Here is a 20,385-nt window from a genome sequence, read left to right on the forward strand (position 1 = left end):
CTCAGTATAAAGTGGGAGCTGGGGGGGCGAGCGTATTTTCGGAACGACCGGCCACCGGCCCGTGGCTACGCTCCCTTAGCCGGGATGCCTCTCCCCGCGGCGTTGCTACCGGCGCTGTTCCTGGGGTTACTCTGGCCGGGGGCGGTCCGCGGCCGGCCCCCCCCGGGTCGCCTCCCCGCCGGACCCCGCCAGCGCCGCTGGGACGCGGCTCTTTTCGCCCGCTCCGTCGCTCGCCTCCCGGCCGAGCGCCGCGATGCCGCCCGCGACGGCGACTACCTCCTGGGGATCAAACGGTTGCGGCGCCTCTACTGCAACGTGGGCATCGGTTTCCACATCCAGGTCCTGCCCGACGGCCGAATCGACGGGATCCACAGCGAGAATCGATACAGTAAGCCGGCCACGACCCCCGCGGTGGGGCAGGGGAGCCGCTCCGCACCCGCGGAACCGCCCTGGGGGGCGGTTCCGCGGGTGCGGAGCGACTTACCTGCCCCGGAGAGCGGTATGCGCCAAAGGGAGGGTGGGCGCACGGAAGACCTCTATCTCCCCTAAAAAGTCCGCCCGCCCACGGCACCGCGGTGCTGCCCGCCTCGGCTCCCGCGAGGGCGACGGGCGCCCCGGGTAGAGGGGCGGCGGCGGAGCTCATCGGCCGCTCCGACGGAGCTCATGGGCACCGCTCAGCGCCGTACCGTCCCCTTGCCGCCGGCAGGCATCAGGTGTCGGGGTTGCCTCAACATCTGGAGGGTCCGCAGTCCCGTGGGCCGCCCACTCTGAGCAGGGGCTGGGGAGAGCCCGGCTCTCCCCCAAACTTGAAAAGCATCTGCTGGGGACTTAACCCCGTGGCCCCATGACTCTGATATCCAACTGAAACAATAAGATCCTGGAGGGGGGATATAAGCTGCGTGATGACAAATGTTTCATTCGCCTCAAGCACACTCTGGCTTATTTTAACCTCATCTACACAGGAGGATGCCTGGGGCGAAGTAAAAATAGATACTTAGCTAAAAGAAGAGAGGTCCCAGCATGGGGCATGGGGCAGCATGTGGAGCATGAGGCTGGGTTCTGTGGCCACCCACAGCAGGGCTGGGGCATGGGGATCCACACCACATGGGATGGGAGCCTTTGGGTGAGCGCAGCACTGACACTACACACTCCTTCAGGGCACGGCCCTTTGTTCCCCTGATTCCTGTGTCTCCTCTGTAGGTCTGCTGGAAATCTCCCCGGTGGAAAGAGGAGTGGTGAGCATATTTGGTGTTAGAAGTGGACTCTTCGTGGCCATGAATAGCAAAGGCAAACTCTATGGATCTGTAAGTAGCCACTGATTGTGTGCCTGGGGAGGGGACCATGGTCAGCTGGGGTGAGAGTTGTGCATGATGCTAGACGCTGCCCAAGCCCCATCCTTGCCCCTCCTGGGTCAGGCAACACAGAGCAGCTCTTGCTGCCTTGCCAACAGAAAGTGTGCTGCCCACGTATGCCGCTTACTGAGCTTTTGAAGTAAAACCCAATCTTTCGCATTATACTTCCTTGGTTCCCCCACAAAACCTGTAGTCACCCAACCATGGCTACCCATCTTGCCTACCACATAGATCAACAGAGTAGTCATGTGTGTAGCAAGACCTCAAGCTAGCCTCAGCCCATATCTTTCTTGTATTTAAGTACAAACAGCCTTAAGCAGGTATGGCAATCGCTCACTCCATCTCTTAGCAGGCACTTGAACTTGTGATCAGCCAGGCCCCCCGCAAATGACCCTTTATGATGTGACGAATCAGTGCCTGTCACATACCTATTGATCACTCTCTGTTAATGCTCTTGATGAGAGAGTCTGTTACCATGACAGTTCAGCACCCTCAGGATTTGGACTTCTATTTATAAGAAGGCAGATCAATTAGGAGACAACACAGATCTTTTTTTTTTACATTGAATCTTTGGAAAAGATAGAGGCATCTTATAAAATATACTCAAGGTAGACAATAACAGTGCATGCCTTTGCCCATGTTGAGCTGTCCTCCTGTTTTTGAGTTCACCTCCATATAAGTTACTGTGATCAGCATCATTTCAAACCCATGTTCCTGGGTCTCCTTCCTTACCCATGGCTTTTCTATTTCATGTTTCTCAAGTACGCTTTGAAGAAACTTGGGCTGAGGAAGAGCCAAAGTACATCAAAGTTAACTAGGGCATTTTCATGTGAAGACATGAAGCATCCAGAATTATTTTCCAGGGCATCAGTCCTGTTACAGAGGATTTTGACTTACATAAAAGCCAGGCAGAATCAGTTACCAAAGTGCAAGTGCTCCCTTTGCATCATTTCTTAGGAAGACTGCTGCTTTGGTGTTCTGGATAAAGTAATTCGCAGTGCACTGTTCAGCTTGGCAGGCTGAGACCTCTCTTACAAACCCCTACATTTTGCCCAATAATAAGAGATGAGTTCATTTGTTACTCTCTAGATAACACACTTGTGACACCTGTCCCTGTTTGTACTTCCTTGCAAATGAAACCTCTTCACTGGAAGGGTGCCTTTTGTCAGCTCTGTTTTCCTGATCCGTTAACATAAGTTATCCAAAACCTTCCTTCGATTTTAAAACTAAAGAAGCAGAAAATACTGTCCACACTGAGTGTCTTTAAAACACCTCTTTCTCCTCAAGCGACATGAGAAAGTGCCAGCATTCAGATTTTTCTGAAGCCTCTCAGGCCATTTATTGCTGGTAGGACAACCACTGAGCAATTTAGATGAGCAGGGCAGCAGAATTGGGCTTGGGCCTTACCCCGCTGCAGCTCTGTTAAAATGTTCCGCTCTCCCTCAAGAGTGCAGACATAGCTACGGGCGTCCTTCATGCCTTTAGGTGTACATGCCTGGCCTGGACACAGCATCCTTAATGATCCTCTGACTCCTGAGTCCTGTTTGAAGCTTCGTTTGGATGACCACTTCAAAAGATTACTGGGGGGGGGGCAGCTGCACATTTCTCCGCAGCACACCTTCTACACCTGGTAGCAAGAATATTTCCACACCTGATGTTTAAAATTCCTTCCCTCTTATTTCCTTTTCATTTCAGACCCATTTCAATGACGAGTGCAAATTCAAAGAGATTCTCCTGCCAAACAACTACAATGCTTACGAATCCAGGATTTATCCCGGGATGTACATAGCCCTGAGCAAAAATGGAAGAACAAAGAAAGGCAATAAAGTATCTCCCACAATGACAGTGACACATTTTCTTCCTAGAATCTGAGACATCTCCCTTCAGACCTACCTCAGCACAGGGGAAGACGCAGAACATGTTTGGGGAAAAGAAACATGGTGCACTTTTACTGGAGAGTTTTATGCAAGAGTAGGTGTAAGATATTTAAGTTAATTATTTAAATCTGTATATATTGCCACAAAATTTATTTATAGTCCCAATTATTTTTTTTTTTAATTTCTGAAAACAAAACAAACCTCCAACCCAAGGTATTTCATTTCATGGTGCAACAGTAGAAGACTTCTGCTTTGTGGTTTATTTAATTAATTTCTAAGTTATCACAAGTGTGCTGCTACTCTGTGTCCTCAACCAGGTGAAATTCAATTCCTACACTACAATGTTTTGCACTGTTTGAGTCTTGTATTGTGTCTATCGTTGTACATGTGTGTGTTTGTTTGTTATGGTGGCTTTATTCTCCCCTGAGTGTTTTCCAACCCCCCGTGACTCCCAAAGAAGCTCTTGGCCTCCGAGAAGGAGCGGTGGCGGAGGTGCCTGGGTGGGATGCCAGCGCGGAGCCACACACAATGCCTGACCTCCTTTGTGCGGCGTTGCTATTTAATTGGAACAGTATCGGTTTACCTCGGTACAGAAAGCGCGGTGCTGAAGAGCTACCCCACAAATCTGTTTTTAGATCTGCCAGTGCTGAACTTTGAACTTTCCTGCAGTCAGTCTTCTTAGAGCTGCCAGGCGGTAGAGCGGCTTAAACACCTATATAAACTCAGCAGCGTTGGGTTGGGGTTTTTTTCTATTTAGATAAACAGCAGCGTACGATCTTTTGTGGCCCTTAATGGAAGTTTATATTTGATACAATTTCTTGGCATTAGGCTAAAAAAAAAAGTGTCCCTCCCCCAACAAGCACACTGTGAAACACTCTACCGTGAACAAATTATATCTTATTCAAGTAAAATTCCCTTTCGCATTTGGAGACTACATTCGTTTTTCAAAGTTTGTGAAACTCTACAATACTCCTAATTTTTTAAAAGGCAAAACCATTTGCAGGTTCGTAGAAAACACAAGCTCCACAGAGAGAATTTAGATTGATTACAAGGAATTGAGGTTGTTTTGTACTATTTATTATTTTTGGTGCAGTATTTGGAAGGAGAAATATGCTGCTTTTTTTCTGTCTCATTCCCTGACAAAATTGATTAATTTCTACCTCACTAACTCTCAATGCCAGTCTCCTAACAAAATCTGCATGGAAGGAAGGTACACGCTTTTCTGCTTGGTCTTACAGTTCTGGAGGAGGGCCTGGGGGAACAATTGTAATCCCAAATCTCTCTTTTTTTCCATATGTAGCCAAAAGTATTCAGGATAGAGTTGGTTGCATCCTATTTGAGCCTTGTCACGTTTGAGCTATCTTTACCCAGTGGTTTACTTTTAGTAAGGATAATCATGGTGAAAATATTTGCAGACAGCTGTCAGGCTGCAGTACTATATCGTCATCAAGTAACCCTATATTTTTCTTTATATATTTTGCAAGTGTAACTCATGTCTCTAATGTGATGAAGGAAAAGACAGGTTTGATTATGGGGGAATCACTAAAAGGATCCATTTGTCCTTTCTTTCTTTCTTTCTTTTCTTTAAAAGATACATCATCTTTGGGGCATGAATATGTTAAGTGGTAAACAGGACTAACCACAATGTTTCATGACTTTAGAGGATGTTTACAGATCATCTTCCAATCTAAACTAGTTATTTCTGACTACATGCAAATCTGAGTTCAGCTTTTTTTTTTTTTCTCTTTACATTCCTACGCAAAAGCCTTTGTTCCTTTGTAATGGTATAGACTTGCCTGTATCCTCTACTTACACATGACCTTGAAGACAAAATCTACTCACCGAAGTTCAGTAAGACCAGAGCAGACCAGGACCAGATCTTAAGCCAGCTGCTGTCAAAGCAAAAATAACAATTTAGAAAAAGGAAGCCAAATCAAGAGAGAGCGCCTAGGAAATGTCATGCCTAATGATTTTTTTTTTCTGTAATTTGGGGGATTTCTGTACTTTCTATGTTTTCTATATGTGAGTAGTCATTGTGTAATTATCACCACTACCTCTGACAACCAATGATTTTGTCCCAGATTGCAGATAGCAAAATCAGATCACAAAGATTTTCTCTGGGAATGGTTCTTCTTTGTCACTTTTCACTCCATGAAATCCACAACCGATGGCCTCACACAAGATATGTTCAGAGGTAGTTGTTGTAACTTTGAAATATTGTGATAAAACCTTGATAACAATGTTACATGGTATGAGCTTTCACCATTTACCAGAATCTGTCTGTAGTTTTATACAGGTGCTGTTCAAGACTGTGGTGTATGTGCTGTGCACATTTAAATGCATAATAAACGATAAACGTTTACAACGTATGGCACCCTGGTATTGATTTTAACTCTTTAGAAGAGAATGCATCCTGCAATGAAAGACAAAAAAATGCTATTTCACTTTCCCAAAGGCCAGGGAATCTTTGCACCTATGCCAGCTACTTCACGAATGACAGCCTGGATTTCTTACTCAGCTAAAGTTCCCCCTGCCAAAGTTGGAAATTGTCCAGGAAAGCCCAGCTCCGCAAGCTTGGTAACAGATACACACACTTGCATCTGCCACACGCTAGTATTCTTACTTGTATTATTTGCGTGGTTATTAACAACGGCAGCTTTTCGTGCAGCATCTCATATTAATGATCAGAGACACAAACCAGCTTTGGAGTTTATGTTGCTGGATGTTAATGTTACAGATGAAACCTGATTGCCTTTTTCTTGGCTTTAATGAGTACTGCTCGCTAGCTCTCTGTGAAGTAGGACTACATCAATGCAAGAGATCGTAGGATTACCTGTTTGGTTTGAGATACTGTCTCTTTTTACAATTAGCGATTATACCCATACAAGTGTATAGAAATATGAAGTGCTTTGTAGCACACCTCATGGCAGGATTCTTTTGCACAACTTTTATTTATAAATACACATGTATATGCGCTTGTACACACATGCGCACACTATGTCAAATCTCTGTACTTTCAGTTTTACCCCCTTCCTAGGATTAAGGAAGGATACATAACGGGAATGACAATATTCAGGTTTGATCTTACACACCTTGAAGGCAAAGGGAGTTTGTCCAGCTAAATAAAGTCCATACAAAACAGAAAACCAAACCCCAAGATACAGACTTCTCCACTTCATTTTCCACTGAGTGATGCTCTTTTTCCTGTTCCTGGGAAGGGGAAGGCAATAGAGGACTGGGAATGTCCACTGCCCTCACCCTGAGTAAGAGCAATTTCTGTCTACAGTTGCATAGGCTCTATAAATCCGTAGCACAGGTGGGTTTTTTTTAACTGTACAAGTATAGCTGCAGCGTGTTTAATGCTCCTATGAATAGAGCTGGAATAAATAGGCATGCAGACATATATAATAATCATTCACAATTAACTTTTTTGTTTACGACGCTTGTAAAAAAGAACAAATGTAAATTTATTACTGTCAAAATTTTAACAAAAAAGTATGGCCAGGGTAAAAATTTGTTTCAGCCTTGAGGAGATATCCAATTATGATTTTAAGATCAGAGATAAATCCTAAGACTTGGCTCTTAGGAAGCTGAAATTTCAGAGTAGTAGCTTTGCAGGTTCATAGCACCTAGAGTACTGGTGCTGCATATGTGGTCCTACCCGCACAAAAATATAAGGGCCTGTTGCCACCCCAAACAGAGCAGCCTGAGATGTCACAGAGACCTCTAGAGAAACGTTCCTCCTCTGGCATCACCCATATTTGCTTCATTTCTAAGCCACCTTTCCTCATGTTGCCTTTGGAGGCAGTAAACAAAATGCATTAAAGGTGAAAATGAATTTTACACACCCCCCCAAAAAAAGGTTCTGGTACATCACGTCTCGCAACATTTCTGAGATCCCTGAGAGCATTGCCATGCTCCAGGCATGCCCAGTGTTCCTGCCATCCTCTACCAAACATTTCTCTGCGCAGAACTACCGAAAACCTTTCCTGAGGATGGATTAACCTCTTCCATAAGCCAGGCACATTTCACCCCATGGAATGATGTCCAGCGTGTCCTGTAGGATAAAGAGAAGAGGAGCAGTGCCAGCCTGGCCCCACGCCGTGCCCCTGCTTGCCAGGGGAAGGACAGAGATGAGGCTCCAAGCCCCATTGCTCGTTTGCAGACTTGCATGTTTTAAATGGTCCGAGCTTAACATTTTCTGACTCATCCGTGACATCTACCAAGTTGTCTGTATCTAATCTGTGCTAATAAAAATCAGCATGACAAAACACTGCCTTGTATATAAATAGCCACAGGTTTCAGAGCGGTCACTGAGTTTATAGCGCCAGATTCGGTTGTTCACACTTTACCACTTGGTTTCCACCGCAGTATGTTAACTGACCATGCAAGTGGCCAATTAAAGAGAGTCTGTTAAGGGGTGAGGAGTCTTTTGATAAAGGCTAGCGAGCACGTCAGCAAGAAAGTTAAAAGGAATTCCCTGAAACGCTGCAGCTCCCTTTATATGACACAAAGTATTGTTGCTTGCCAAACACATATGGAAACAGATTTTTAATGTAGAAAACCCAGTCGGAAGCTTAAAGAAAAAAAACCCAAACCACCCCAGTTCTTATTCTACCAAATAATCTAAACATGGACGGGATAGTGCAAAATCATAATACCTGGCTACTTTCAGGCAATACAACATGCAAAAGGGAGGCACAGCACAATTTCGGTTTCCTGCACACCAGCCATGATTTATGGACTTCAAACAAGAAATATTACTCTGAACTGTTTGTTTTAAAAATTGATTACTTAAAAAAATAGTTTAATATCATGCCAAGAAATGTCTACAGCCAGTCACTTAAGGCAGACAATTACTTAATATAAACCAATGACAATTTCTTATATCGTAAATTTCATTATACATTAAAAAGAAGCTGCTTAGTGCTGTCTATAGAACAGATTGTTTTTTCATTTTTAAGACTGTTTATAGATACTTAAAAATTTATAAAATTCAAACAAATGTTCCTGAAAACCAAGGATGATTGTTTTTTCCTTTTTGCAAGCATATCAAAAAATGGTGCAATCCCTTTTGAGCATGATATTAGAAGATATGTCTTGTCCATGCTAAAGACAAACTGAATTTTGAGAACCATTTCTTAGCAAAGTCTCCTGCTGCTAATGGACCTGCAACCTGAAGGGTTCTACACTGGGAGTGAAGCAAGTAAAATGAAGATGACAGTTGTTAATAGGTTCTCTAGAAGCTTTGTTACAGAGGCAGAAATTATATAGTGAATGGAAGGTTTTTGAGAAGAAAACAGTTCAGTGTCATGTTGGAGAATCAGATGTTAGTGTTATCTCTGCTGCCAGGTAACCTGTGATGCCAGCAACATGGTGCAACAAGTGGTCCAGCCCTTCCTTTCTGAATGCCCGACGTGATGCCATGAAGTGTGGCGAAGATGGTGAGCACCAGAAACTTAACTCAGCTGCAGCTGTGTTGTGGATATAAGTGATGGGTAATGCCAAGCACTATGAAATATCATGCCAGGAAGTTTTCAGCCTGGGCAGTTTACATTACCGCACTGTTTTGACACTAATATCTCTGTGCTTTAGTTCCCTGTCTCCAAGCTGTCATTAAACAGTGTTCAAAATATATTCATTAATATATTAAAATTTGTGAGACACACAGATACTGAGTTTGTGAGAGCACGGGATCAGTAAGCCGTACAGCTTGTGGTTGAGCAAAATAAAACTAGGAATGGGTGCTCATTTAGTGAGCACCATCTGTACTGGGCTCTGAATGGGGCAGGACTCCTGACAAAAAAGGTGGTGCATGACCAGATTTTAGTTGCATGGGCAAGTTTAATTAAGTTTTTCTTAAATTCTGAGTGTTGGTTTGACCTTGGGTACCTTCTAGTGTAATTCTGTGTGTGTACATGCAATTACATTTTATTAGTAATCATACTATTTTATTGTGGGTAGATACAGAAGTACTCATTCCCTATGACTCCCCGGCTGTGTTGACCTTCACTATCGTTCATTCACACTACTTCATATAGGTTAAAGAAAGTGATTTAGTGATGTTTGTACCAATTAACATATTCCAGATACAAATTGGTTGCTAATCAGGTTACCTCTGAAGTACAAATCAGATCTTTATCAGCTTAAAGGTATTTGGCAAGTGTCAAAGCCACTTGGTAAAACTCTGAGGTTTCTGGGGAGCTACTATTTACATACTTTTTCATTATCTCCGCAGCTACATCTGTTTGCTTCCAGTGCCTTCAAGAAAAGTGTTTGTAATGCTAGCTGGGGCCAATACAGCTGTTTAATGTCATTGAAGTTAAGGGTGCTTCTGAGAAGAAAGGGAGTACCACCTGCGGAATGAGCATCTATTAGACGGGAGAGACCCCAACCTTGTGGGGAGCTTGTTAAAGAAGTTCACAAGAAATGTCCAGCCGTGCACCTCTGACTGACAGCCGCTCGGCGAGCATGAGAGCTCATCTGTGAGGAACATTTTTGGAGCTTTTGTTGGACAAACCTCTTCTATAAGCATTTTCGCTTGGCCAGGTGGTAACTGGGCCCCTGCTCTGATCCCTGTCTGGGGTGGGAATTGCCCCAGGCCGGCTCACAGTGGCTTGCGGCTGAACGGCGCGGTGGGATGGTTGGCCTCCACAGGGCTCTTTCATCACCAAGCCAAGGCTGTTCCAGTGCCTCCCCATGCCTGCCACCAACACTGAAACCCAGCACCACCATGGCCTTTTCCCAATTGCAAGCCCTATCTTGGCCTTGCGGCAGGGCAGCCCCCCCAGCCAGGAAAGACCGGGGAGACCCTCGGCTCCTCCACCAGGCGCCATCCAGGCTAAGGACCACCGCTCTGCCAGGCCTTGGGACCCCTCTCCTCTCCCTCCCAGCTAACACTAGCCAGCAGAGTGCCTCCGGATTACCTGGTAGGGAAAAGGCACGTTACATCTCCCAGCGCTCGCCTTCCATGCCGAATCCCGCTCCGAGAAACCCTGATGCTACTGCGAGCGGGAGCTCGCCCATGAGGCGTTACACATTAACCCGGGCGGTTAGGTTGCTATCTCACCCGTGTGGTCTCGCTCTGGAGCCACAGTGTCTTTTCGTCGGTGCCTTTCCTTCGGATGAGGTTTGAGATAAGGGGACTGATTTCGCCGGGTGTAAGCGTTGCAGCCGGGAGGTTACTGCCGTGCGACGACCTTGGGTCTCCTGCGGTGCTCGCACCGGGAGCGGCCGTGCCCGCGTGACTGGGCAGGTCCGACCTGCCAACGGCCATCGCTTTGGCTGCAATTTATTATAGCTTTTCCATAGCCCCTAAGGAAAATTACCTCGGTTGCTTTTTCCCTTGTTTTTGACCTTCCTCCGCTGGGGACGGGCGACTGGCACTGCCTTTCCCCAGCAGCCCTGCCCATGCCCGGCTTCCTCTTCCCAGCCTCGCATGCAGCAGGTTGCTTCTGCCCAGAAACATCCCTCCATTCAACCCAGCACCCTTCCTTCTTCCACGCCATTCCCATTTTGACACTTTTTCCTCTTGTTTTGCCATTTCTCTTTCTCATACTCCTGCTTTGATTTTCTACTCCCTTTATCTTACATTTCTTATATTACTTCTAATCGCCCTCCCTTTCTCTCCCACCTTTTCTACTCTTTCCCTTTCCCTGAGATCTCTTGTTAGATTTTATTCTAGAGACCTTATTAATCATGTTAAGGCCAAAGATACTCAAGCTTTAACCAAGCACGTACCTGGACTTGCCTGCTGCGGCTGGCACAGGTCAGAACAGCGGTGATGCAAACTCCGCCAAAAAGGGAGCGACTCGTGTCTATATCCGACCCTGTGACTCAGGTTTGTTCCCACAGATGTTAATATGCACAGACTACCTGCTACGCCCTTGTCAGGGTGGGTTTATTCTCAGAGAATCACAGAATGGTTTGGGTTGGAAGGGACCTTTAAAGGTCACCTAGTGCAACCCTCCTGCAATGAGCAGGGGCATTGGAACAGGCTGCCCAGGGATGGGGTTGAGTCATCATCCCGGGAGGTAGTTAAAGGACATGGAGATGTGGTGCTTAGGGACATGGTTTAGTGGTGGACTTGGCAGTGCTAGGTTAATGGTTGGACTCAATGATCTTAAAGGTCTTTTCCAACCTAAATGATTCTATGATTCTATGGCATCTTCAACTAGATCAGGTTGCTCAGAGCCCCATCCAACCTGACCTTGAATGTTTCCAGGGATGGGGCATCTACCACCTCTCTGGACAACCTGCTCCAGTGTTTCACTGCCCTCATCGTAAAAAAATTCTTCCTTATATCTAGTCTGAATCTACCATTGTTTATTTTAAAACTCTTTGTTACTGCTCTGGTTGGTATCTGCCCTTGGTTTTCATCTTCTGCATGAAGTTCAAGCTCCTTTTCAGGTTAGCACAGAACTTCTCGCTCGCCTACATTTTATTTTAACCCACATATCTCCTTTCCCTCAGTCCTTTGCAGTTTCTCTTCCCAATGTCTGAGGGTTGCAGAGGTAGTCAAATCAGCTTTCAGCAAGTGACGGCCTAGCTGTGGCGAAGAGTTCAACACATGCATTCATCTGAAGAGCAAAGTGTGTTACCCACAGACTGTAATGGAAGCAGAATTAGACCATCAAGTGTCTGTTTACCAGCCGGAAAAGCATAAAAACCAGGTCCTTTGTGCTCCCTGATATGTTATCAGATATGATTCACTGGATCATATCTGTTTTGGCAATCATAGTGTGGGCAATTCAGTGCAGGATTTTTTAGCATGCTTAGCATGGTCAAGGAAAAGCACTTATGTATTTATAGAACTATGTAAGTTAAAAATAGAACTATGATAGTCTTATGCCGTGCAAAGAAGGTATGCCTTGATGGAATAATCAAAGCAAAATATATTTTAGGCAGAACGATATCTATATAGATGGCCATCTCTACACATAGCTTTGTGTTAAATAGTGATTGTATTTTAAAGAATTTGAATGCAGAAACACTGCTGAAGGCAGATCTATAAATGGAAACCTACGAAATTACATAGCAAGATAAACTGAAAGTCTTCGACTTTGAAGTTCAGAAATTTAGCATCTTCCACAAATCTTTATTCTAGTAACACCAGTCACATCCAAGATAGTCACTTGTTTTAAATTAATTCTTGTTATTTATTTTGCTCATTTAAAAAAATATATATACATATATACAAAATTTAAATTATAGAATGGGTATTCTAGCCATAAAATACCATTTTATTTCATGCCTTTGCTAATAACTCCTGGAGTTAATATTTCAGATTAATGATTAGTAAATAGCAAAGAATGTGACTTCATGGAACGAGGTACTTCATATGATTGTTCCTCAGGCTGTACTAGACTAGAGCTTGTTCAGTAAATCTTGGAATACATTTTAGTCCAAAATATAGAATAAAAGAGTAAATACAAGCACAATGGTTAATGTGTTGAAAGTCTATCAAAATACTTCCTGAGGTTAAAAATTGAGACATTTCATTTCAGTCTGGGGCTTTTATACTTTTTATTATCAAATAAATATCAAAATGGCAATGTTGACACAAGAAATCCGACTGTAATTACCATGTTTCTAAACAAAGTTATCCTGTGCATACCTGGGTGGCCTTAGTAGAATAATTAATGTGTATCATTAGGACGTATTTGGATCTTTTCAGCCTCAGCTTACTGGTAGTCACAGGTACCGAGAAAAACAAAGAACAGAAAAATAGAGTAGTTAAAATATTTTCTGAATAAAGGCTGAAAAATCAACAAATACCTCTTCAGGTTTTAACTGGTGGAAAAAGGCTCTCCTGATACTCTCTGCTTGCAAGTCAGGTAAGTGCGAATTAGTGACCTTGCAGAATGAGGGAATGCATGTACTTGGAAGCATATTCTACATTATTAGTTTAAAGCTCAGTGTTAAAACAAATGTTCTTGGTCTTCTGCAGAACAATCACAGAAAATAAATAAGGCTACCAGCGCAGTCCTCGAATGATCCACACTGAAACATAGGTTAATAGTCACAAAAATATTCAGCTGTAATCACCTTGTTGTGACTCTTACAGAAAGGGGAACAGATGCAGAAACAAGGAATATATATGCATTTAATAAAAAGTTTTATGTCTTCTTGTGGCTACCATAGTGGCAGATAGAAAATTATTACATTCATTTCTGGTGACATAGATCTGAGATTTCCTTCTGTTAGATTTTTGGAAGATGATGCAGCATAAATTTGCATTTGTTCACTGTTTACATTCTCCAAAAGTTAATTAAGAAAAATATGGGAGCAAATATGCATCTGCTTGCCAATTCGTTCTGATTCTATTCACAGGAGCATCAAATATGCTGTCTTCTTGATTCTGTGGAAAGCCCAACTGGTTTTACAGATGTCTACTGATTTCCAGGGACACAGTCGGGCACTCACCTGTACGATTTGCCACGTTAACAGAATTGCCTGTACATGTGACCATCAATAAAAATATTTCTTTATGTTGGTGGTGGGAGTGCACTAAAGGATATAATCCTCATAAAAGGGAAGAGTGCATGAACTGACGGTCATAAATCCACATTTAAGGCAGAAACAGTATGGGTTCTTTACACGCTGTGCCGAAGGGTCACGAAAAAATACAACAGCCACAGCTCTTTGAATGTGTGTATAGATATAAACATAGATATACATACTTAAAAATACCTCTGCTAGCTATCAATATCTATTCATTTTTTACCTTTCATGGGGATCTACGAAATTTCACTGAAGTGTGTAGTATACAACTTTGTTCAAAACAGCGACACTAGGAGACAATCCACTCAATTATTCTGTTAAAGAAAATATTAAAAACAGTCAATGCTAATTAATTTTATAATTGACACAACCACTTAAAAAATTGAGCTACTATAGAAGTCTGTTTAATGACACACAGCTTCAGGATATTTTTGTGGCTTTCCCATCTACTTTCTGTAAATAAAATCCACTTGTAAGTTAATGGAAATAATCAGAAAGACTAATTTAGTTTTTAATAGATAGAGGGCCACAACAACATTGATAATAAAATGATGTGCACCGAAGAATAGCTTGTGGTAAAAATTTTCCTTTTTTTCCTGCTAAGGAGATTACAAGGTTATCATTTGTAAAATAAGCATATTCCCGTTAATTAAATTAAGGACTTGGGCTGCATAAGCAAATACCAATCACAGGAGAGAAAGAAAGAGAGGGAGAGGGATGCTGGGTTTCACACATAATTTGTTTCTGGCTACTTAGCAGGGCTATGACAGCCATTCACTAAGTAGAAAGCAAACATTTACTATTTAGTTCACCTATCCAGCTAACACCTATAAGCCTCTATTAGCAAAAGCTGCCTCCTTTGGCAGGGTGGATGGCTTGTTGTGAGAAACTTTTGCTGTGATGGCTTTAAAAGAGCATTTGCTGCTAATTTAAAGATGTATCAGCACTGACTAAGTAAGAAACATACGCTTACAGTTATATACTTTATAATCACAGTCTACTTTATATTGCAGCCCTGATTCAGGTCTGCTGAAGTGAGTAGGGAAGGTTCTGCTGCCTTCAGTGAAGTCAAGCCCTAAATCAGATGCTGGAAAGGAAATACACCCAGCACATTCCCCCAGATACGTATACAAAAATAATCAGTCCAAAAAAATCTGCGCTCAGCCTCGCACAGGTACATGACGAGGGTCTTTATAGGGTTTGGAAAAGTCTTCTCCACACTGCCTGCCCCCCGAAATGCCGAGGTAAATGGCAGTCCCTGTTCTCCAAGGAGGAATGGTTTTGCTCTCTCTGGCTGTCTCAGAGGTGCAACCGTGCCCAAGGCGAGTTCCATGGCAAAAGAAGCCATACACCCCGAAGGAAGAGGGAACTCCTTTTTGGGATTCATGACTGCACGCCCCACTCATGCCTGTGCCTAAAACTTGCAACTTCAGCCAACCGCATTCAACAAGGAGTCTTGTCTTAGGGAGGCATTAATGCAATTTTGCTAAATGTCAGCTCGAAATTGTAGCAGCCAAAACAAAGCGGGAGGAATGCTGTGTCATGGCATGGGCTGCAAACTGGCAGAGCACGCTGAAAATAACAAAGCGATTTCAGCTAAAGTTTTGCAGGAATGTGTTCCTGGGGAGGAGAAGGGGAGGGAGGACTGATGGACTTGGATGGGAACTGGCTCTTTGAAAACCTGTCTTGTCTAAGATACAGCACTTTTTAGAAATTAGAGAATAAAATGTGAAATTCCTTCATTTCTGTGTTTATTTAAAAAAAAAAAATGCAATGGGTGGCACTGATGAAGTAAAAGCATTATTTAGATGGAGGTTTTAGACCAAACTGAGTACCACAGAGAGATGAGCTGATGAATTGCTGCTACACGTTTTGCCAGTTTTGCCTAAAAGCTCTATATAAATACTGTTCTAATTGTGTAAGTGTCCATCCATTGTGTTTTCTTTCTATTTCTGTCCTGGGCTAAATACGACAGGGTAATTAACCACGGGATATTTACCTGTGTTATTCACCACAGGGTATCAGAATTTAAATGAGCTCAGACATGGACTCATTGAACTACTAACTGGGGTACGAAACTTACTGCTTGCACCAGCCTTAGTATCAGAGGAAGGAAAGACAGCAAATGTGATGCCTGCTTTCAAAAGGGCTCAAAGGAAGAGGAATAAAACTAGAAATCAGTAAATAATTTTCACTGGACGCCTGATTTGAAACAATAATGAAAAAATATTAGCAGCCACAAGGATGAAGACGAAAGAGCGAGTAGGATACCACAAAGATTTTACAGAAGAAAGTTACACCTCAACGCTGTAGTTTTGGACAACCCCCCTGCCCAAGGCTGCCATGGAGTGAGAGGGATGTCTTGGAACTCCTATTCCCTGAAAATACCACAGCTGTAATCAGTGGTCATTAAATACAATGTTACCTCCATTACAAGGTGTTGAGTACAATGATCCAGACTGTGACCTTCATCTCATAAAGTGTCTCTGACAAATATTGCCAAAGGTGGAAGAATGACTCTATAGGGTCCTTTTTATCTTGTTGCTCTATAGATATCTGCAGCCAACCACTACCAAATTGGCAGGATCCTGGACTAGACTCATCTTTGATCTGACTCGTTCCAGCCACGCTTATGTCCTTGCAAGCTTGTCCAGACATACTCTTCCAGTTATAATGAAATATTTGAAGGATGTTAAACACCATGGTTCTGGATTTGTCCAATCCCTAACTCAAACAGCTCAACATGAGACCCAACTGGAAAGCAGGGAAACTGTGAATTCGGAAAATCCTTGGTCTTATGTCCTAAGTAGCAAACTTATGTTTAACATAACAATCTAAAAGCCCCAAACCTGCTTATTCATGCGGTAGGTAGCTGGCACCAGGCAGCACGACCAACACAGCACTTACCTGGGAAGACATGGCCAGCTCTGTAAATCAAACAGTATCTCAAATGCAATGGCATTTTTTGCCAAGTCTTTCAAAAAGTAATGATGGTTACTCCCATTTCTGGGTAAGAACATGCATACTGCTTTTGAGCTGCTCTAAGAAGTTTTCCATAGACATTGCTTCCCTAAAGCAGTTTTTCAATGATAATGACATTTTGTCGCTGCTTATATGGACTGAAGTTGAATCTAGAAGTAAAAGGTGATTAAATATGAGGCTAGAGAGAATGAAATTAGTAAGATTTGTGTCCCAACTGACCCCACCATGTTTCCTTTGATTGGCAGGATATCCTCAACTCTTTCATGGTGAGCTGGGGGCACTCGGCACCGTAGCAAAGCCTTCACGCGCTCCTCAGTGGGTCTTGAATCGGCTTCCAGGAACAAATGCCGGTCCCTGACCCCGACTATTCTTATGGCAACACGGCAAAGTCTGTGGGGCCAGATTGCTTATTCTTTGAAGGTGAGTAAAAAGAAAATGAATAAAACAATCACCAAAGCAAGTAACAAGTTAACAACATACAATTTCAAGCGAGCTAAAGAAAAAGAAGAGTGGCATTTGTAAGTGATGTGCATCCTGCTGATCTTTTGTAAAGCCAGCTGTGAAACATAGCTGCGATGTCTGTTCATAGCTAGGTGTGCAGCCTTCCAGATGTGTAACGCCTGCAGACATCAAAAGGACTAACATTCAAAACCATTACCTGAACACCACCTTTATGTATTTCAAAGGGAAACCAGCTGAACTTTCCCTGTAATCACTATCTTGCAACATCCCTTTAATGAACCAGCTAGTACAGGATCGTTGTGTCAGCCAAATAAAGCGGGTGCTGGCGTTTTCTTTTCTTCTGCTAGGAGTTGCTCATGTCCCTAGGATCCCGCACAGCCCTGCGCTTCATATGGGGGATCGAATAGGATTATATGGCAGCATCAAGTGGGAAAAGGCAGACCCAGCAAAGCCATCAGGGGGTATGGTGGGCAAAATCTGTAGTCGTAAACTGGAAATGTTGGAAGGCAAGTGCTCGAATCTCGGGATAAGGGGAAACATGAGCTCATAAACCCCTCACAACTGCATTTGGTATTTTGTAATTTGGTTACTTTGCTTTCTGGAGCCTAAGAAGTCGCCTCTTAGCTCAGAATGCTTGAATGTTCCATGACAGTGACAAATGGGACTTTGTAAATTGCCCAGAAAAAGTGGGCATTACTTTTATCAATTAATTAACCCATGATTGCTCATACAAACAGTAGCCAGTGGACGCTTTCTAATATGAATCTAGGATTGCGACTGCTAAAAGTTTCAAAGAGAAAAACTGTTGAACTTTCTGTATTTAGGATGTGCATATACATGGTATTTCCTACCCTTCTGGGCAAGTGACTCCCCAGTTCATACCCTGGCATTTCTGCACCTTGGATGAGTAACCTATGCATTTAAAAATGACTCAGAGTTGTGCTTCCAAAGTGTTCCTGATCAACCGTCCAAATGAGTAATGTTTTTCCTCTATAGCGTTCACAGAAAATGATTTGGCAATTACATTTGTAAAGTATTCAGTGGATAAAAAAATATGAACGGATACGTCTTTGTCACTTTATCCACCTTTCCTCTTTTACACTACTGTGGCAGAGAATCAAGAAGGGACATACATTTTCTGTAGACAGGAGCTCTAAGACCCACATGAGTCACACTGTTTAACAAAACCATCTTATGCTGTGATCCCATGGATGAGAAATTAATTTCAGAATTATCTCCTACTTGTTGTATTGCATTCCAGATAGGAGGTTCATTCCTTAAACTCTGATTCTCTCTTCTGTAGTCCAGAAAAATCTCAAAACTGTAAGCCAGTCACCTGCTCACAATATTTCTGAGATATGTGACCTGCCTTGTTTCCCTATTATGACTTAGCAAAATTTGCAGTTTTCTGGCTGGGAAAACTGGCATTTCCACAAGAGGAAATTCAGGGGGTTTTTCCACAGACTTCATCTTTTTTGATCCATGTTTAGTTTTTTTTATCAAGCAGCCTGCTTTGCATAGCTACCTTGGTAGCTTTCCCGCAAGTAAATAAGAAGTTGATGATAATCCCCTCCATAATTCCTTAGACCTGCACTTCAGAAAGCTGAGAACAAAGAGCTAGAAATCACCTTGTAAACAGAGATCAGCCCACACCAAGAGCAGGCAGACTGATATAAAAGCTCAGGTGAAAGAATTCACCGCAGTTTGGTTCACACTCTTCACTTCATTAGCCTAAGCTGGTAGGGCAGTGAATTGGGATATGAAGGACAGAGTCAAAGCATCTAAAGTGCATAGTAAAACATTGCCATGTTTTCCACTGAGCAAATAAATGAAATCTATAGTAGTTTATCAGATGCCATGTCAAGATTTGGACCTGCTGCCTGTCACGCACAGAAAAAAAAAAATTTATTTAAGAAAACAAAAGATGGTATGAATATCATGAATTGTCCCATAATTGTCCCTAGGTGCTGAGGACTTAGCATCCACACCAGACACAATCCAAGGGGGTTACTTCAGGCAAGGTCTAATCTGGTCTCATGGACTGAACGGCCACTAGCATTTAATAGCATGTCAAGGGACTTCACTGAGCACATATTCAGGTTTAGTTTAATCCAAAGTGAATTCAGTCCACAAGCTCTGATATCACTCCAAAAAGCAAACTGAAGCTCAGCAAGGAGGGAAATCAGTTTTCCTTCAAACCATTTATGGTGACTTAAGCTGAAACACTGCCATCAACAGACCCTTTTTCCACTGACATACTGCACATCAAAAAAAAAAGTGGTGATTTGAATTCTTCTAAATCACCATAGCCAGTTAACAGAAGGTAGTGTATACCGACAGGTACACCTGCAAGCAGAAAGTACATCTGCAAAGTACACAGGGCAGATAAAATGCATTCAGCCACCTGCCCCTCTTCCCTACCACGAAGCCTTCCAGACCAAGGAAGCCACATTTGCTGCCCTCTTCAAGGTACCTTAATTTTTCCTGTGGCATCCTCACTCTCACAACCAGCCCTGCTGCTGAAGGACTGAATTTTATTTCTCACTGGCAGCCAGCAGACATGAGACAGGATTACAAGGTCACCGGCCACATCGCAAGGGTCAGGGCACCCTCCCTCCGCCGAGTACCCTTGCACCGGCATCGGTGCACGCTGGGGAAGATGCTCACAGGCACAAGCAGCTCCCCTCCCACCCTGGGCTCGAAGGAAAGGCCTGCAAAACAAAATCATTGCCGGTCTTCTCATGATATTTCCAGTTTCTTTGCTGTATTCGGTTTGATTTATAATGATTTTTGATTTATAACCGGAGTCAATCTGGTTTCACTGGACTGTAGAGTAACATCCCGTATTCGCTCACATGAGTAGCTAAGTGGAAGGAGTTGATCCACCCTTTCCTGTGAGGATCAGTCCTGAGAAACAAAAAGTGATTTATTTTTCATTGGTTGTTCAGTCCTTGTCTTTTATTTTTTAACTAACACCATCACGAGTAATAAAATTAGTTTATTCTTTTACTTTCAGTTAACTTAAATTTTCAGGGACTGGGGAAGTGGCTAAAGACCATCCATAGCTCAGCATTAATATCAAAATTATATAAACGCAATCTGATCAAATATTGAAGTTCTAAGCACTCCTTGAAAACTAAGGGAAGAGGAAATGTTTAGCTCTATACGAGCAGCCGCTGGCTGGCTCATAAACAGGCCCACAGTAGCCT

General features: G+C 43.1%; 1 protein-coding gene across 1 annotated transcript; it reads left to right on the top strand.

Moving 5' to 3' along the window:
• The first annotated feature begins 84 nt into the window (after nucleotides 1–84).
• Nucleotides 85–3,224, top strand: FGF4 (fibroblast growth factor 4). Its single transcript, XM_010563685.1, has 3 exons — nucleotides 85–388; nucleotides 1,201–1,304; nucleotides 3,048–3,224. Exons 1-3 carry the CDS (start codon nucleotides 85–87, stop codon nucleotides 3,222–3,224), a joined length of 585 nt encoding a protein of 194 aa, XP_010561987.1.
• Nucleotides 3,225–20,385: the final 17,161 nt, after the last annotated feature.

This window comes from Haliaeetus leucocephalus, unplaced genomic scaffold (genome assembly GCF_000737465.1).
Source record: "Haliaeetus leucocephalus isolate CR32 unplaced genomic scaffold, Haliaeetus_leucocephalus-4.0 Scaffold173, whole genome shotgun sequence".
NCBI lineage: Eukaryota > Metazoa > Chordata > Aves > Accipitriformes > Accipitridae > Haliaeetus > Haliaeetus leucocephalus.

Excerpts from the sequence above, each read along its gene's own strand:
- FGF4 (XM_010563685.1), top strand. The coding sequence starts at position 85 with ATGCCTCTCCCCGCGGCGTTGCTACCGGCGCTGTTCCTGGGGTTACTC. Across the intron at positions 389-1,200 it reads CCACAGCGAGAATCGATACA|GTCTGCTGGAAATCTCCCCG; the intron begins GTAAGCCGGCCA and ends TCTCCTCTGTAG. Across the intron at positions 1,305-3,047 it reads AAGGCAAACTCTATGGATCT|ACCCATTTCAATGACGAGTG; the intron begins GTAAGTAGCCAC and ends TTTTCATTTCAG.